Below are 16,748 nucleotides of genomic sequence, written 5' to 3' on the forward strand. Positions count from 1 at the left end.
GTTACAGATTCAGGAATTTAAATTTATTTGGATTATAAAAATCAGCCTGCGCCCTTCGTCTTCACCTCAACAATGGGAGTCGGTACAGGGGGTACACACATGTATGTTATTGGAAAAAACCAATGTTTTTTGATAGAGTAGTATGGGATTTTTATCTGCAGCTTTCTAACAGACCAGCCGGCACCACGATGGTATATCAAAGGGCCGTGGTATGTGCTTCCCTGTCATAATGGGATGGTACATATAAAAGATCCCATTGATGACTAACTCGAAAGAGTAGCCCCCGAAGTGGCGACAAGTGGGTTTTCTCCCTCAATATCGGTGTTGGCCTTAACCATATGTCCGACGCCACTTAACCTGTCAAAAAATGTGGGTTGAATGCAGTCGTTCGTTAAATAAAACATTTCCATTTCTAACAGACAGAACATCTCATACTGTTACCAAGGTCTTTGATGTACCAGTCGTGGTGCACTGACTGAGATGGAAAATATCCAGTCAGAGAACAGGACCACCAAGGGGATTTGATCCTTCAACCCCAGCACCTCAGCTGAGCACTCTTCCAGCTGAGCTACAACCCTACCACTAAATAACAACATAAAATCAATGATAAATGACCCTCTAATAGCTTTATGAGAAATACTATACATATCAACACAGACAGGGTACGACAATGTCCAGGGTAAGTTTTATTATTTCAAAGTTTGCTTTTCTTTAATGACACCACTAGATTATATTGATTTATTGATTATTGGCTATTGGATGTAAACTGTATTTTGGTAATTCTGACAAAGTTTTAGAGAGTAAACCCACTAGATATTTCATTTAGCAGCAAGGGATCTTTTATATATGCACTTTCCCATTGACAAGATAGCACATACCACAGTCTTTGATGTACCAGTCGTAGTGCACTTGCTGGAACAAGAAATAGCCCATAGGTCCCACTGACGGGGATCGATCCTAGACCGACCATGCATCAGGTGAGCGCTTTACCATTAGGCTACATCCAGCTCCATTAGCATTTCAAATACATACATGCTGTACAACACCCACCACCAAAAAAACTAAACAAACATGGCATAAAATTAGATATATTTTTGTGTTCCTTAATTTAGCCCATGCATGACTTACCTAAATATCTGACATGCCAGGTTGGGGGTATTTCTGTATATTTTTTGTAGAACACCAACATCATTGGGGGCTGAGAGCCACCACCACCCCTCTCATTTCCATATACCTCTTCCCTGAAAACCGAAGAAGAGATATCTTTTGATTAATACATTCAGTAATATAAATTGAATATATGAATTTATGTACCATTACCTACCCAACTACCTATATAATTATATCAAACAGTTAAAGTTTGTTTTTGTTTAACATCACCACTAGAGCACATTGATTTGTTAATCATCGGCTATTGGATGTCAAACATTTGGTCATTATGACAGGGCCCATCCTGTTCATTGCCAAATTAGCCAATTGCTAAATAAATGTGTATCCAAAATGACTACAAACATTTGAGTTTTTAGCTCATAAAATATTCCTTAAACTAATCACATTTCAATAACTTTCAAGGAAATATTCTATAATATCTGAACGTTTTAACATCACAGACTATTTTCACTCTATTATAACTTTATCCAAAATGTGTTACAGGTTGGGAGATTAACCAAACTTAGTGTCCATTTTTACAGGTTTGTGACTTTAAACTGAAAGTGAAAGTACTTTGTATTGAGCTGCATCCAGTACTCCAGCTGTTCAGTGATGCGTTGTTTCCTCCATGCCGAGAGATCCGTGACGAACAGACCCGAGTTGAACGAGCACGTCGTCGGCTTTATCTTCATCAGCTTCACCTGCTTGTTCTTGAAGTCAATGTAGTCAGCATAGTTGTTCTGAAACAATCAAAACAAAAGAAATGTTTTATTTAACAAAACACTCAAAACATTTTATTTATGATTATATAGCGTCAGACATATGGTTATGGACCACACAGATATTGAGAGAGGAAACCCGCTGTCGCCACTTCATGGGCTACTCTTTCCGATTAGCAGCAAGGGATCTTTTATATGCACCATCCCACAGACAGGATTTTACATATCACGGCCTTTGATATACCAGTTGTGGTGCACTGGCTTGAACAAGAAATAGCCCAATGGGCCCACCGACGGGGATCGATCCCACACCGACCGCGCATCGAGCCAGCGATGTACCACAGGGCTACGTCCCGCCCTAGTTGTTCTGAAGAAGAATTTTTTTTTTTTTTTTTTTTTTTTTACATAAGATGATGTGAAGGGAGGTGACAAGAGACAAGGTAAGTGGTAAGGGCATAGAAGGGCAAGGCAAAACAGGGCAGGGTTTAAGCTGTTGCTCGCCAAATCTCCAAATGCAAATTAAAGTTTAATTTGGCGAATATATTTCATTACTAACTCGCCAATAAGCTAATTCGAAAATCATTGGTCATTCATAGATGTGGATGTACCGCCATTTTGGCTGTTTCGCTAAATGAAACTTGAATTTGAAGATGGATTTTGTTAGCTAATATTTTCTGGCCTTCAACCTAAACTCTGAACAGATCAGGTAGAACAGAATAAGCTGGGGCAGAAAAGGGCAGTGCAAGGCAAGGTAAGGTATGGTAAGGTATGGCAAGGAAAGGCAGGGAAGGGTAAGGTAGAACAGGGGCTGGCAGGGAACACAAAAGAACAAAATGGAAAGGAAAGCAAAGCAAAGCAAAGCAAAGCAAAGCAAAGCACAGGTCAGTAAAGAACAAGAGGCTCATGAGGCATGCATTTCTCACCTGGTATTAAACTAACCATACTTCTGAAAGTGAACCATAGTAATAATGATTTATCACAGATGAGAATTTGGTTATTAACATAACATATGGACAAATGAAGATGTGCATACAAATGTATTTTAAGCTGAACAAATAAATGATCCACTTTTATCACTGACAGCATATGCCTTGACATTTTGTAAATTTTAATTTCACCTGAGACACAATTATGAAATAACTGGTGTAAACTGGTGATGGTCAGAGTCATCAGAGGATCATTTGTATCAGCTTTGTGACTGAAATCTATGCAGTAGAACTTGAGAACAAGTCGAAAATCTCTCAGCCAATCAGAGGCTAGGGTAGCCATATTAGATTTTAAATTGTTGTGAAAAATAACAACACCTGGTTGAAATCTGCACGGTAAAACATGACAGGCCATATTGGATCTTGAATTGGCCCCAAAAATACCAACACTTGGTCAGGTCCTTGAGAGGATCATTTGTACTTGAGAAGTGAAAAATGTCTTGGTCAGAGGCCAGGGTTGGACACCTAGGATTTTGAACAAGCCATAAAAATAACAACACTTGGTCAGGGCCGTGGAAGGATCATTAGGACCAAGTTTGGTTGAAATCTGCCTGGTGGAACTGGAGAAGATATAAAAGATGCAAAGAAAACTTGATGAATGCCAGACGGGTGTCATTGCATAAGCTCCATTCAGCTTTCGGGCCAGGTGAGCTAATAAGCCAAGACGAGAAAGAGATAGAGGATAATAAACAAGTTACCAGTTATTATCAAATTTAAGTCCCGAGTGAAATAATGTTCAGTTGTCACGAGCTTTAGCTTTATATATTCACGAGGGACATAAATTTGATAATAACTGGTACCGTGTTTGTTATTCTATTTATTACCTCAGCTACTTTTTCTCTAGAAGCCTTTATTTTCGACGCACATGCACGAAAGGCCAACCTGTATAGAAACGATGTAAACCACTTTGCGCACTTTTCTGAGAATTGCTATAACTTAGTAATTTAATCACGTTCATAAAAAATTCTAAAAAACCAAGTGTTCTTTATTCTGCTACAAAATCTATAAAGAATTGCATTAAAATGACATTTTGTTATAAATTTAACACCAAAAATAGAGAGCCGTAAACGCAAATTCCTTAAACTACATGACGTCATTTTGTGTTTGCCAAATCGTGATGACGTCATATTTAGTACCGACACGGTCATTGGTTTGTAATCGTCAAATCGTCCAATAGTATTGTTCGTTAGACCATTGCAGAATATTTTTTTCTCACTGAGAAAATATGGAAAATATTTTCCCCATTATGAGTGACCGCTGGGGTAATAAATAGAGATTAATACATTTTTTTTATTATTATTATTTTTTTTTTCTTTCTTTCTTTCGTTTTATTATTATTTATTATTTTTTTTCTCTCACTAAGACAGGATCGAAGTCGCAGTAACCCAATTGGCTAATTAACCAGCCAATAAACATCGTTAGATAATCAACCAAGATAGGACACCACTAATTATCGCCTATTTTTTGCAGCACTCTCATTGGTCCAATCCAGCCAATCACGGATCAAGAACCCTACTACACCTAACTGTAAATAAACTGCACGAATTTGTCTTTGCACCAGTACCATGTTTTTTTTGTTTTTTTTTATTACTGATGCATTCCATCTTAGCTAACTAAGGTAAGTCAACTAGGGTTCCAGAAGCAAAGACATGCAGGAAAACCAATACCCAACTATCCAGATAGCCTGAAGACAAACCAAGTAAGCCTACTAAAATCCTATATTTAGGGGGCGGGAATCAAAATTCTTCTAAGTACCTAGATCGGTGCATATATGTATATATGCATATATGTATACAATTGCTACTTGCCACCATTAGTTTCGTTTTATTGCATTGGTAATAAAGTTAAGTATGCCAAGCACTAGGCTTTTAAACCAATACCTATACTATAAGGGTTTAACCCTTCAAATTAGATAGCTAGGCTAGTTTAACTCCCCCTCCGTCATTGTATTCAATGCTATACAAGGACAGAGGGGGATGGGTGGTCATGAATAACCGTTGAACTCACTAGAATAGGGACTTAAGACAATAGGTACAACCGTAACACAAAACTAGGATTCACACACAGACTACATGCTCACTGCATCAGTACACAGGGTGCATTGACTAATGATAACAATGCACCCGCCCCCATTTAATGGCCCAGCACGTACTCTAATAAGGAACAACACAAAAGAATACCGTTCCGAGTACACAACTGCAATGCACCCGGGGGAAGCTGAACAAAAGAATATCGGCCTCCCCCACCCAAACCCCCAATACTTGCTGCTGGTAATAACTTGGTACTTGGTGATGCCTCGACCAGAAGTGGTCAGGCCCTTTATAAGGGCCCTATGGGCAACCTAGGGAGACACCACAGCATCGTAAAGGTCTAAAATTAACGAGCTACTCTCGATTCACTAATATCAAAACCTATATTAGCTCGGCCATTTACCTTTCAACAGACCGTTCAAAATTGCGCCAAATTCCCTCAATCAAAATTGCGCACCCTTTTCTCTTTGGCATTTAACTGCTCCATTCAAATTCCATAGCACCACCCCCCCCCCCCCCACCCGCCTGCTACCGATTTGATCAGGCTGCTGGTGTTCCCTTGCACCTGCCAGTGCAGGCGGTCCCTCCTCTCCCCTCCCCCCACCTTTCCTGTCATGGACGGCCGGCTCTTGCGCCCACGACAGGCGTGCGCTGCAACAGCTTGTTCTGAATGTGCACGTAAAACCCTATGACATGACATGAGTGGCCATTGGATACCATTTATCTCACAGCGAGTTGTTTTAACATGTATCTAATGAGCCAAAGCGAGTTTTATACATTTTTAAACAATGAGTTGTGAGATAAATGGTATCTAATGGACACGAATGTATTATTCTATTTCTTACATATACTCAAAAGCCTGGTTTTAAGTAAATTTTAAAATTTTTTTTACTAAAAGTTATTGATAGCCGTTGCACTTGTAGCTGACTTATGCATCATAGACACATGAATGTTAGGTTAACTATATGTCAGTCTAATCGATTTCCATCGTGTAGTTTTTCATTGGTTGTATGGCATTAGTGACCTGGTCATCACCTAGGAATAGCCAGTCATATGTCTTGAAATTGTTAACACATGTACATGTGTTAACAACCATGTGTAACCAAAAATAACGCATGGTGTTCTCACCAATGGGTGTGTAAGAAAGACAGTTTAACACAATATACAGTGAAATCCTTCAAAAATGGACCCTCATTAAACCAGAATTCTCTCAAATCTGACTTTGGGTGCCCAGTTTAGTAAGGTTTCATTATATTTACCTTCATGTGGGTCAGTCTCTTGCTGGCACCCACACAATCCTCGGAGAAAGCCGCAATGTGACCTTTGTTAAACTTTAGCCGATACAGCTCTGATATGTCACCTACAAAAGAAACCCACACTTGTAAGTACAAGATTCATAATAATTCATAACCTCAGTGGTGTAGTGGTCAGCGATTTATTACATACCTATTCAATCTTACTATAGTGAAAAAGACATTTTTAAACTGTGTGATAAATTTATTTTGTATCACACATATGTGTGATCTGGACCGGAACTTTTAAATGGGGAATTCCCTTTTTAGTTTCACTGGTGCCTTTTTCTTTGACGTCATTTGATTTACAAATTACGTCACGTCATATTTGAAACATTACACAAGGCTGCCACAGAGTATGATTTTTAACATTAAGTAAATCCATGAAAGGAGCTTTGATCATAGATTTAACAAAGTATTCCTATGATGTTAAATTAAAAAGTTTTTGTAAAACATAAAAGTACTAGCGGTCTAGTGGTATATATTCTTGAGCAAAATAAACTTGTGCAATAAATAGGAAGCAAAAACAATGTATGTGAAGTTCTGTATATATACGGTATGGCAGGAATACTGATATTTTATGAAAATCATAAATAATATGTCCCGGTATCGTGATATTCATGGATCAAAATATGAAGTAAAATATTGTCTACTGTTATGTTTTTGAACATATAGGTAAGAAAAAAATATGACTTGCAAGAAACAAGATAGCATGCAATGAGTGGAAGGAAGGAAGGAAATGTTTTATTTAACGATGCACTCAACACATTTTATTTATGGTTACATTTCGTCGGACATAAGGACCACACAGATATTGAGAGAGGAAACCTGCTGTTACCACTTCATGGGCTACTCTTTTTGATTAGCAGCAAGGGATCTTTTATATGCATCATCCCACAGACAGGATGGTACATACCATGGCCTTTGTTACACCAGTTGTGGAGCACTGGCTGAAACGAGAAATAGCCCAATGGGCCCACCGGCGGGAATTGATCCGAGATCGATCGCACACCAGGCGAGCGCTGTAACACTGATCTATGTTCCGCCCCTGGAGTGAGTGGAAAGTTTGGGACAGAGAAAAATTAGGATGTCCGAGATGTATTTTAGAGCATTATAAAATTAAAATATAACTGAATCACGAGATCAGCCTCAGTTATATAGAAGATGAGATGATTGTACATACATCTGTCTGTGATTTTTAGGTAATTTTAGCTGATGAATTTTTATTTCACCCGCTAGGTCTAAAAAATATGGATTGCTTTTAGCAGACTGCTATTTTGAACCCTGATGTTCCATGACTGTACTTATGAACTTGCAGGGATCACACTAGGAATAATTTTGTTTTAACCAATTTACCTGTAGATTATTTCTTTAAAAAATATCACAATATTGCTAATTAAAAAACAAAAAATTGCATTTGCACTTTCTTCAGTTAATGGGGCATTTCATGGTATTTGGTCCACGACTATGCAAATAAAAAGCATTACATTTACATGGAAACTTTACATCATATGAAAGTAAACATCATAAGGGTCTTGAATTAATACATTTACAAATTCCATGACTTCCAGGATTTTCATTACCACTGACTAATGAACTTTGTATCATAGACACTGAAGCAGTTCAGAAATGGTGACTATTAACCTTAGAAGAAGTTAAAATAAAGTTTGTATTGTTTAACAACACCACCAGAACACATTAATTTATTAATCATTGGCTATTGGGTGTCAAACATTTGGTAATTTTTAACATAGTCTTACAGTGGAAACCGGCTATATTTTTCCATTAGTAGTAAAGGATCTTTCATATTAACCATCACTCAGACAGGACAGCACATACCACAACCTCTGATATACCATTCGTGGTACACTGGATGGAACGACAAATAGCCCAATGGCTCAACTGACGGGAATCGATCCTAGACCGACGGCACATCAGGCAAGCACTTTACCAATAGGCTACATCCCGCCCATTCCTTAGAAAAACTGTTACAATGTATAATTTTGCACAAGTTTGCTTCATATATTCATTACGAAATTAATAAACACAAATTTTGTGTGCTAGTAGTTAATATCCAAAGAAGTGCTTACAAACCTTGAACAATACAGTCATCGTCAATAAAAATTATTTTTTCACTGAGCTTGGGAAACAGTTTTGGAAGGTAATATCTTGCATAGTTCAACTGAAAAACAAAAAATCGAAAACTACATGACATTGTGCACTTATAGAAAATATATTAAATATACATTGTTCTTTAGGGAAGTTACACATTTAAGGAATAAATTTTTGGGGGGTGAACTCTTTGGGACAAGGAAAATGATATATTTTCAGGTATGATGTCAAGATATCTATGTAAATGCCTTTATGTAACCCTGTAGCACAATATACTGAAAACTGACATCTAGCCCCGTTCTTATAAACCTTATAGTCTAGACTTTAATAAAGTCCAGACTTTAATGTTATGGCAATGCCATTCAAATAGCATCATGTTAAAGTCTGGACTTTATTAAAGTCTAGAATTTAAGTTTTATAAGCACGGGCCCTAGTAGAGACCTTTTTTTTTTTTTTTAGCTGTATCAGGCTATAGCAAACCTAATTTGTAAAGCAGACACATTTTTTAAAAGCCAGGAAAGAAAATGTAGAGTGGGGAAATTGTGGAGGAGTAAAAAAATCACATGCGTCAAAATAATTGGTGATGGTTGTTCAAATGAGAAGCATAATATTTTGCACTCCTTGGATTGAATTTATGAGCGTGAAGAGTGTGTGTGGCCATGCCCCTCAAAAGCTAAAGTCTGGTAAAGGATGTTCTAACTGGATTTATTGTAATAAAGTTAAAGTTTGTTTGTTTTGTTTAACGGCACTACTAGAGCACATTGATTTATTAATGATCGGCTATTGGATATCAAACATTTGGTCATTTTGACAAATAGTCTTAGAGAGAAAACCCACTACATTTTTCCATTAGTAGCAATGGCTCTTTTATATGCACCATCCGACAGACAAGACAAGACATACCATAGTCTTTGATATATGTCAGTCGTGGTGCACTGGCTGGGACGAAAAAATAGCCCAATGGCGATCAATTCCAAACGGACCATCAATTGAGCGGTTTACCACTGGGCTATTCCCATCACGGATTTATTATAAAGTTACATGTAAATGAAGAAAGAAAATTACTCACAGGACTTGCAAGCTCGAGTCGACCTCCTCTAACATTGATTTTCCCTTCCACCCACTTGGTGTTAAATGCCTTCATCTCATAGTTAATGTCCTTTAATTTACTCTTCATGATCCAGATGCTGCAATACAAGGGAAAGAGTATCAGTTTACAGAAGGTTTACAAAATCAAAACTTGACTGCCTGGGTCTGTCCAAATTACAATATACAATGTAGCTGTAACAATACAAGTCAGTCACTGTAAGATATGCAGGGTTCACCCTGTGTAAAGTTAAAAGCTTGTTTTGTTTAACGACACCAGCTGAGAACAACGATTTATTAATCATCAAGTATTGGATGTCAAACATTTGGTAATTCTGACACATAGTCATCAGAGGAAACCAGCTACATTTTTCCTAATGCAGCAAGGGATCTTTTATATGTACCATTCCATGGATAGGATAACACATACCACAACCTTTGATATACCAGTCATGGAGTATCAAGCCAATGTGACCACCAATGGGGATTGATCCCAAAATGACCGTGCATTAAGCGAGCACTTTACCACTGGGCTACGTCCCGCCCCTCTTAGAGACCTCTTAGAGACACCTGCTATATTTTTCCATTAGTAGTAAGTCATTTTTTGTATATGCACCATCCCACAGACAGGATAGCACAACCTTTGATATACCAGTCATAGTGCACAAGCAATAACCAAATGTCCCCACTGACAGGGATAAATCCTAGACCGACTGTACATCAGGCGAGCGCTTTACCACTGGGCTACGTCCTTCCCCCTTGCACAGAAGGTCTATGGTCTCTCAGTGGGAGATGATTCATCTATTATAAAAGTTTATTATCCAAATGGTTCAACATAACTGAGTTAATAACAATCATATGAAGCACACATGTAATAACAAGTGTAATGATGTAAGTTTGTGAAGCGACATCATAACATGATGTTGCTTATCCAGTCCTAGCTCAGACTGTGCATGTGAAATATGATGTCATTTCGTAGTCTACTTCTAGTTGTGGTTGAAACATTTTGAGATGGCCATTGTTATTCATAAAACAAAATAACAATAATAATATGGATAATAAAGTAATTATTACTCACGTGTCGTACAGATTTTACAAAACTAGTGTCAGGATTTATGTATTCCCCCGATTCTCCACTTTAGAGCAATACAAAACTCCTAACACTTGTTTAATAAAATCAGTATGACACACACACAAGCTTGTGAAATAATCTCTATACATGTCACCTACATCTATTGTACATCTTATGTTTGCTTTAATTTACAGGTCCCAGGACTCTTGTGCTTCTAGATTTAGAGAATAACTAACGAGCTACGAGGAATTATGATCTGTCCCGAGTGAATGAATGTTGTAAACCCGAGCCTTTGGCGAGGGTTTTACAACATTCATTCACGAGGGACAGATAATTCGTAACTCCTCATAGCGAGTTGGTTATTCTCTTTATTACCCATTGTCAATTTTAACTGATTTTTAATGTAAAAATATTCCTTTGCAGTCTACAACAAAGCCATCAGCCATTACGTCATATAATCTTACGCGCATTACATGACGTAATATAAGTGACGTTATAGCATAACGGCGTTCTTGTTACAGCCAAATGTTTACAGTATAAAATAATACAACTGTATTTGCATTTGAAAATAATTATTTTTATATATTACTAAAGCCGCTGCTTATTAAACTATACCATTTCATGTTTACGAAACAAATGAGTCTATTTGTTTTTGTAAATCTTTGTAGATCATATAACGTATCTGTAATCTGACTCATGAATGGAAACATTATATGAATGAAAGTGGAGTTCCGGCCATGCCAACCAACCAACCAAATGTCGTGATTTTTAAGCCAGCCAATCAGTGGCTGTAGAAGCAATCTGCACACTGTGCAGAGATTGAAAAAATATTACCCTGTATATTTGAGCCCATATGGGTAATAATATGGTAGCCCCACTCCCATGGCTAATGATATTAAGTTTTGGGCTAGTAAATAGCTACTATTGCCATGCCCGACGGCTAGTGAATTTTTTGGGTCAAATGTAGAAGTTTAGTCTACTTTGTAAATATGAATATCCTGCCCCCACCCTAACCCCCCAATGTTAAGTGTTTTTAAGCTCTATCTGCCTCTTTAGGTGACATATCTGATTATTACTATTATTTAGTAAAATTGTATTAACTTAAGAGTAAAGTTGGGCTAGTGAATTTTTAATCATGGTGAGTACATTTTTAAAATCTCTGATCCCATGACTAAAGTAGTGTCGGAAATAGAATAAAAATTATTTTCGTCAATTATTTCCTTCATACACCGGTATTAAACTGACAAGTAAATAGTTTGTAAATATCTGTTTAATGATACTCTACCTAATTTAACATTTACTTGTTTGGGCTCTCATTGATGTACAAGGTGGTGTTTACTCTTGAAATTAAAAGAAAGATGTCAATAAACAGGTGATTTGCGAACTTTATTGGAATAGATTATATAGCAAATTTTTATTGACATGTGCCAAACAAGTAAATGCTATATTAGGTAGAGTATCATTAAATAGATATTTACAAAATATTTACTTTTCAGTTTAATATGCAATTTTAGTGAATTTTATAAAAATTCCAGAAGCCCTGGTACAGAAGGGTTATGGTTTGAGTCCTCTCAGTGAGAACTAACTCAACGATTACAAAAATGTTTGTACATGTATACCTCAAATGGTCCATGCTCTCCTCGTCTGTGACGATGTGGAACATGACGTTTGACTTGGTGTTAGAGACAATGCTGTTTATCAGCGCCACTGCGCCTCCCAGCGTGTTTTTGTCCGAGGTGATACACACGTGAATAGTTTCCCCGGATGTCACATTTCCAGACACATGACTCATCCTGCTGGCATGCTTTGCTTTCGCTGAAATAAACAACAGTTTAAAATTGGTTTTGTTTAATGACACCACTACAGCACATTGATATATTGGATGTCAAACATTTGGTATTTGACACAAAGTCTTTGAGAAAGGAAGGAAGGAAATGTATTGTTTAACAACGCACTCAACACATTTTAATTACAGTTATATGGCGTCAGACATATGGTTAAGGACCACACAGATATTGAGAGAGAAAACCCGCTGTCGCCACTTCATAGGCTACTCTTTTCGATTAGCAACAAGGGATCTTTTATATGCACCATCCCAAGACAGGATAGCACATACCACGGCCTTTGATATACAAGTCATGATGCACTGGCTGGAGCAAAAATAAAACAACAGTTTAAAAGTTGGTTTTGTTTAACGACACCACTAGAGCATATTGATATACTGGATGTCAAACATTTGATATCTGACAGTGACACAAAGTCTTTGAGGAAACCTGCTACCCATTACCACTAGCAGCAAGAGATTTTTTTATATATGCACTTTCCCATTGACAGTACAGCACATACCATAGCCTTTGATATACCAGTTGTGGGGTACTGGCTGGGACGGACAAAAGCCCATTCAGAGAAGTGGTCCACTGATGTGGTTCGATCCTATGATGCACGCACCTTAGGCAAGCACTCTACCGACCGAGCTAGATTTATACTTAAAATGTATGTCAAGATGGCCATGAGAATAAGCTGTCATCATCATCTTCATCATCATCATCATCATCTTATCATACTTTACTGCAAGGTTCAAACTGCTGGTATAGTTTTATGGCCTAAATTTGAGCAAAATGTCTGTGTTTTAAATACTTATAGTAATATATAAAAATAAAAATAAATAATAATAATTAAAAATGTTTAATGAGGATTGGGATAATATTAAAGATAATTTAGTTAGTTCTTCAGCTTATACCTGCATAAAAATACATGTACTTTCCAAAAACGAGGAATTAAAAAAATATATTTAGAATTATGCAGTTGAATTCCGTTGGCTCGAAACCGTCAGTGCTCAAGAAAGTGTTTGACCTATTGGATAGATCAACCTATCCATTCAGTTAACATTGTGTAGGTGTAACTCGGGACTTCGTTTTTGGTTCGAGCGGTGCGGTGTATTGGATCCTTCCGAGTTCGACCCAATGAGATTCTACTGTATTTAAATGAAGTGTTCCTGTAATTATTTATGCTGTGTTTTATTACCTGTTTTTGTACTTTTTGACCGGAGATTGAGAACATCTGGAACGAGATCTGGAAACCATAGATAGCAGAGAGTGGCAATCCACAAAAATACCAGGAGCACACCAACTGAAATCAGAAACTCAAGTTTGTTACAAAGATCACTTTTATAAACATGTCTACTACCATTTAAAACTTACAAAACTTTTACAGTCTAGACTCAATATCTAATGAGTTTGTTTTGTTTAATGACACCAGTAGAGCACATTGATTTATTAAGTAACGAATTTTTTTGATATGATATATTTGACAAAAGGTACTTTTTATTTCTTTCATCTTTTGAAACTTAAAATTAATATTTTGTCCAGAATTATGAAAAATAACAAAATACCAACCTGTAAACAACGTTGTCCGCTTGTTATAGACATTTGACAGGGGACAAGGTTAGTAGACCAGTTTTTATTTTAATCAAATTAATGTGGCGAAGCATTGTAATAATATAGCTAATTTTGAATTTAAATGACGTCAGTATTCCAATGACGTCACTTTGAATCGCCTTAAAATAAACATACACTGGGTACATGACGTTTCCGTTTAAAGAATGCTGGAAAAATTCCAATGCAAACTTGCTATTGAAATTTTTTTGTTTGAACATTACTAATGCATCTGAATGTGTTTGGAGAAAATCTTGTGATTAAAAAATTGTACCTTTTACGAAATATGGATTTCAAGTGAAATTACGTTAAGATATGCTATGTTTATTGTGTATGAACCCAAAACAAGGGTGCGAAAAGTGACTGTCGTCGACCTTAGTATTATTCAACGTTGGGCTAGTAAATAACTACACTTTTTTTTTTATCAAATGTTGCAGTTAAGTCTATTTTGTAAACATGAATATCTTACCACCCAGTGACACACATACCCCCCCCCCCCAATATGTTAGTGTTTTCAAGCTCTATGTCCCTACTAAGGTGACATAGAGCTACATGTATCTGATTATTACTATTATTTAAATTTTTTTTACTTGTTTCCTATTACATGCTGGAAAAATATAGGGTAGGTAGGTAGGAAAAAGATTTTATTTTGGAAAATAATTTTATTTATGGATATTAAATAAAGGTGTTGACTACCGATATCCAAAATATCCTCTGCATGTATAGAAATACATTAAATGCAAACCAACAATACCATTCATCACAGTGTTTTCCCTAGAAATGAAGTAAGGCATGGTAAAGTGACGTTTTGGGGGCATATTTTATGTGCAGTTTTAAATAAAAGGGCTCTTTTTTTTCATTATACAATTTTCAAAAGGACAAAAACCGTATGGCCATTTTATTTTCTATATCTATTTCATAACTTAATTTAAAAAAGGAAAGTTCCCAGTGACCACTTACAAAAAATAAAGAAACGTATTTAATTATTTGATTTGGCAGTAAACTCCATCAGTATTGGTAAACATTCCCTCCCCTAGTTTATCAGAAGGTCACTAAATTTGTCGCTGGAGTAAATCATTAAATATAGTTATTATTATTATTATTATTATTAATCGGAACACCTCGCTACGCTAGATGTAGAGTAAATGGGAAAAGATCATATATATTCGTGAAAACAATTTTCCGACTCTTCACCCGATCTCTCACAAAAGTTACCGAACTTCAATTTGAAGGGAAGTAAGTCCATCAATCAATTGTTAGAAGAAAACTTTTCGTGGCTAACGGGTCGCCAATAAAACAAAATTTGCTACAGTAAAACCACCGATATATGTCCGCAAATCGTTGTTATATTAAAAAAACATTTTTGGATATACAAAAAAAGTTTTATGGTAGGCAGATTCAAATTAGGGTCAGTCGGGTAACTGGAAACAAACAATATTTTATGATATGCCTAAAGTAAAGTGGGGCTAGTGAACTTTTAACAGTGGCTAGTAAAAAAAATTAATCACAGATCCCATCATGGCTAGTGAATTTTATAAAACAAATTCTAGAAGCCCTACTAAACCATGTTACAGTAGGCCTAAATGCCAAGATCATGAAGATGGCAAGATTTTATTTTGTTTTCAAATTAAAATTCCACAATTCACCTGGTTTTTATTCCTACAGATAAAACTACATTAAAGTACATACCACGTTTTGGTGAACAGATACCCATAATTAATGTCAAGATGTTTAGTTATTTCTCTAAATGACGCGAAAGTCAAAAAGAAATAAATTTATGTCATAATATTGACACGTAGAACACTGGGCGCAGACATCTTGAATTTACCCGGATGATAATGTACGAAGTCCAAAGAAAACGGACTTGAACATAATCGGACATAAATATTATGTTAAACCGGACCTTCTGAATTTCATAATGTTCACGTGATTTCAAATGTGGCAAATAACTTAAAAACTGTATTCAGGGGATTCTAACTGAATTCCTTTCCACATGACACGCCTGTTTCATACTATGGAATTTACTACAAGTTATTTATTTCTGAGCCGATTGTTTTCTAAAATGCACCCAATAATTATTATTGTTTTGTTGTTATTTTCAAAACATTTTTTTTTTTTTTTTTTGGGGGGGGGGGGGGGGGTGGGGGAGATGGGACGGACTACAGGTGTTACTTTAGGGATATTTAAGTAATATTTTAAACACGTTGAAATGAATTTTCTATTCCCTACGTTTCTACCCCGGCTATTTTTAACACATTTTGGATAACAAATGGATCATGTTTAATTCAAAATAACCTTATCTAATGTTTTAAAGTTTTTATTGTTTAACGACACTACTAGAGTGCATCGAAGTATTAACCATCGGCTGCTGGATGTAAAACATTTGGTAATTTTGACATATAATATTAGAGAAGAAACGCTACATTTTGTTTTCATTAGTAGTGAGTGATCTTTTATATGCTCCATCCCACAGAATAGCACATACCACGGTCTTTGATATACCAGTCGTGGTTTACTGGTTGGAATGAGAAATAGCCATATGCCCACCGACACCTAGACCGACAGGTGCCCAATAACGAGACCTTATTAATTCATATTATGTCGACGCTCGATACCCTCGCCCCCTGAAATCGCTCCTGTGAACCAACAAATGAAACCGCGTTTTTTAATAAAGTAATTTAATAAAATTTCAAAGACAGAATAATTTCAATAAAGAAAAAAGTTATTTCTAACTCCAAATAACAATAACTGAGAGCATATGGGGATAATGCGTTAGTATATATATATATAAAAAAATTAATTTGTATAAATTCGGGTCTTGCTAATTCCATTCCGAATCTTTTGCACATGTCCTGTTTCAGATTTTAG

General features: G+C 36.4%; 1 protein-coding gene across 1 annotated transcript in view; it reads right to left on the reverse strand.

Moving 5' to 3' along the window:
- The window catches only part of LOC121390254 (glycosyltransferase 8 domain-containing protein 2-like), a 26,353-nt gene extending 10,645 nt beyond the window's left edge, over positions 1-15,708 (reverse strand). Inside the window, exons 1-8 of the mRNA XM_041522037.1 lie at positions 15,570-15,708; positions 13,471-13,575; positions 12,066-12,261; positions 9,358-9,475; positions 8,271-8,358; positions 6,144-6,244; positions 1,723-1,889; positions 1,129-1,241 (exon numbers count right to left, since the gene is read on the reverse strand). Of these exons, the coding sequence (XP_041377971.1) occupies positions 1,129-1,241; positions 1,723-1,889; positions 6,144-6,244; positions 8,271-8,358; positions 9,358-9,475; positions 12,066-12,261; positions 13,471-13,575; positions 15,570-15,594 (913 nt within the window). The 5' untranslated portion in view covers positions 15,595-15,708. The remainder of the gene's footprint in view (positions 1-1,128; positions 1,242-1,722; positions 1,890-6,143; positions 6,245-8,270; positions 8,359-9,357; positions 9,476-12,065; positions 12,262-13,470; positions 13,576-15,569) is intronic.
- Between the last annotated feature and the right edge of the window lie 1,040 nt (positions 15,709-16,748).

Source organism: Gigantopelta aegis, chromosome 15, assembly GCF_016097555.1.
Source record: "Gigantopelta aegis isolate Gae_Host chromosome 15, Gae_host_genome, whole genome shotgun sequence".
Classification (NCBI taxonomy): domain Eukaryota; kingdom Metazoa; phylum Mollusca; class Gastropoda; order Neomphalida; family Peltospiridae; genus Gigantopelta; species Gigantopelta aegis.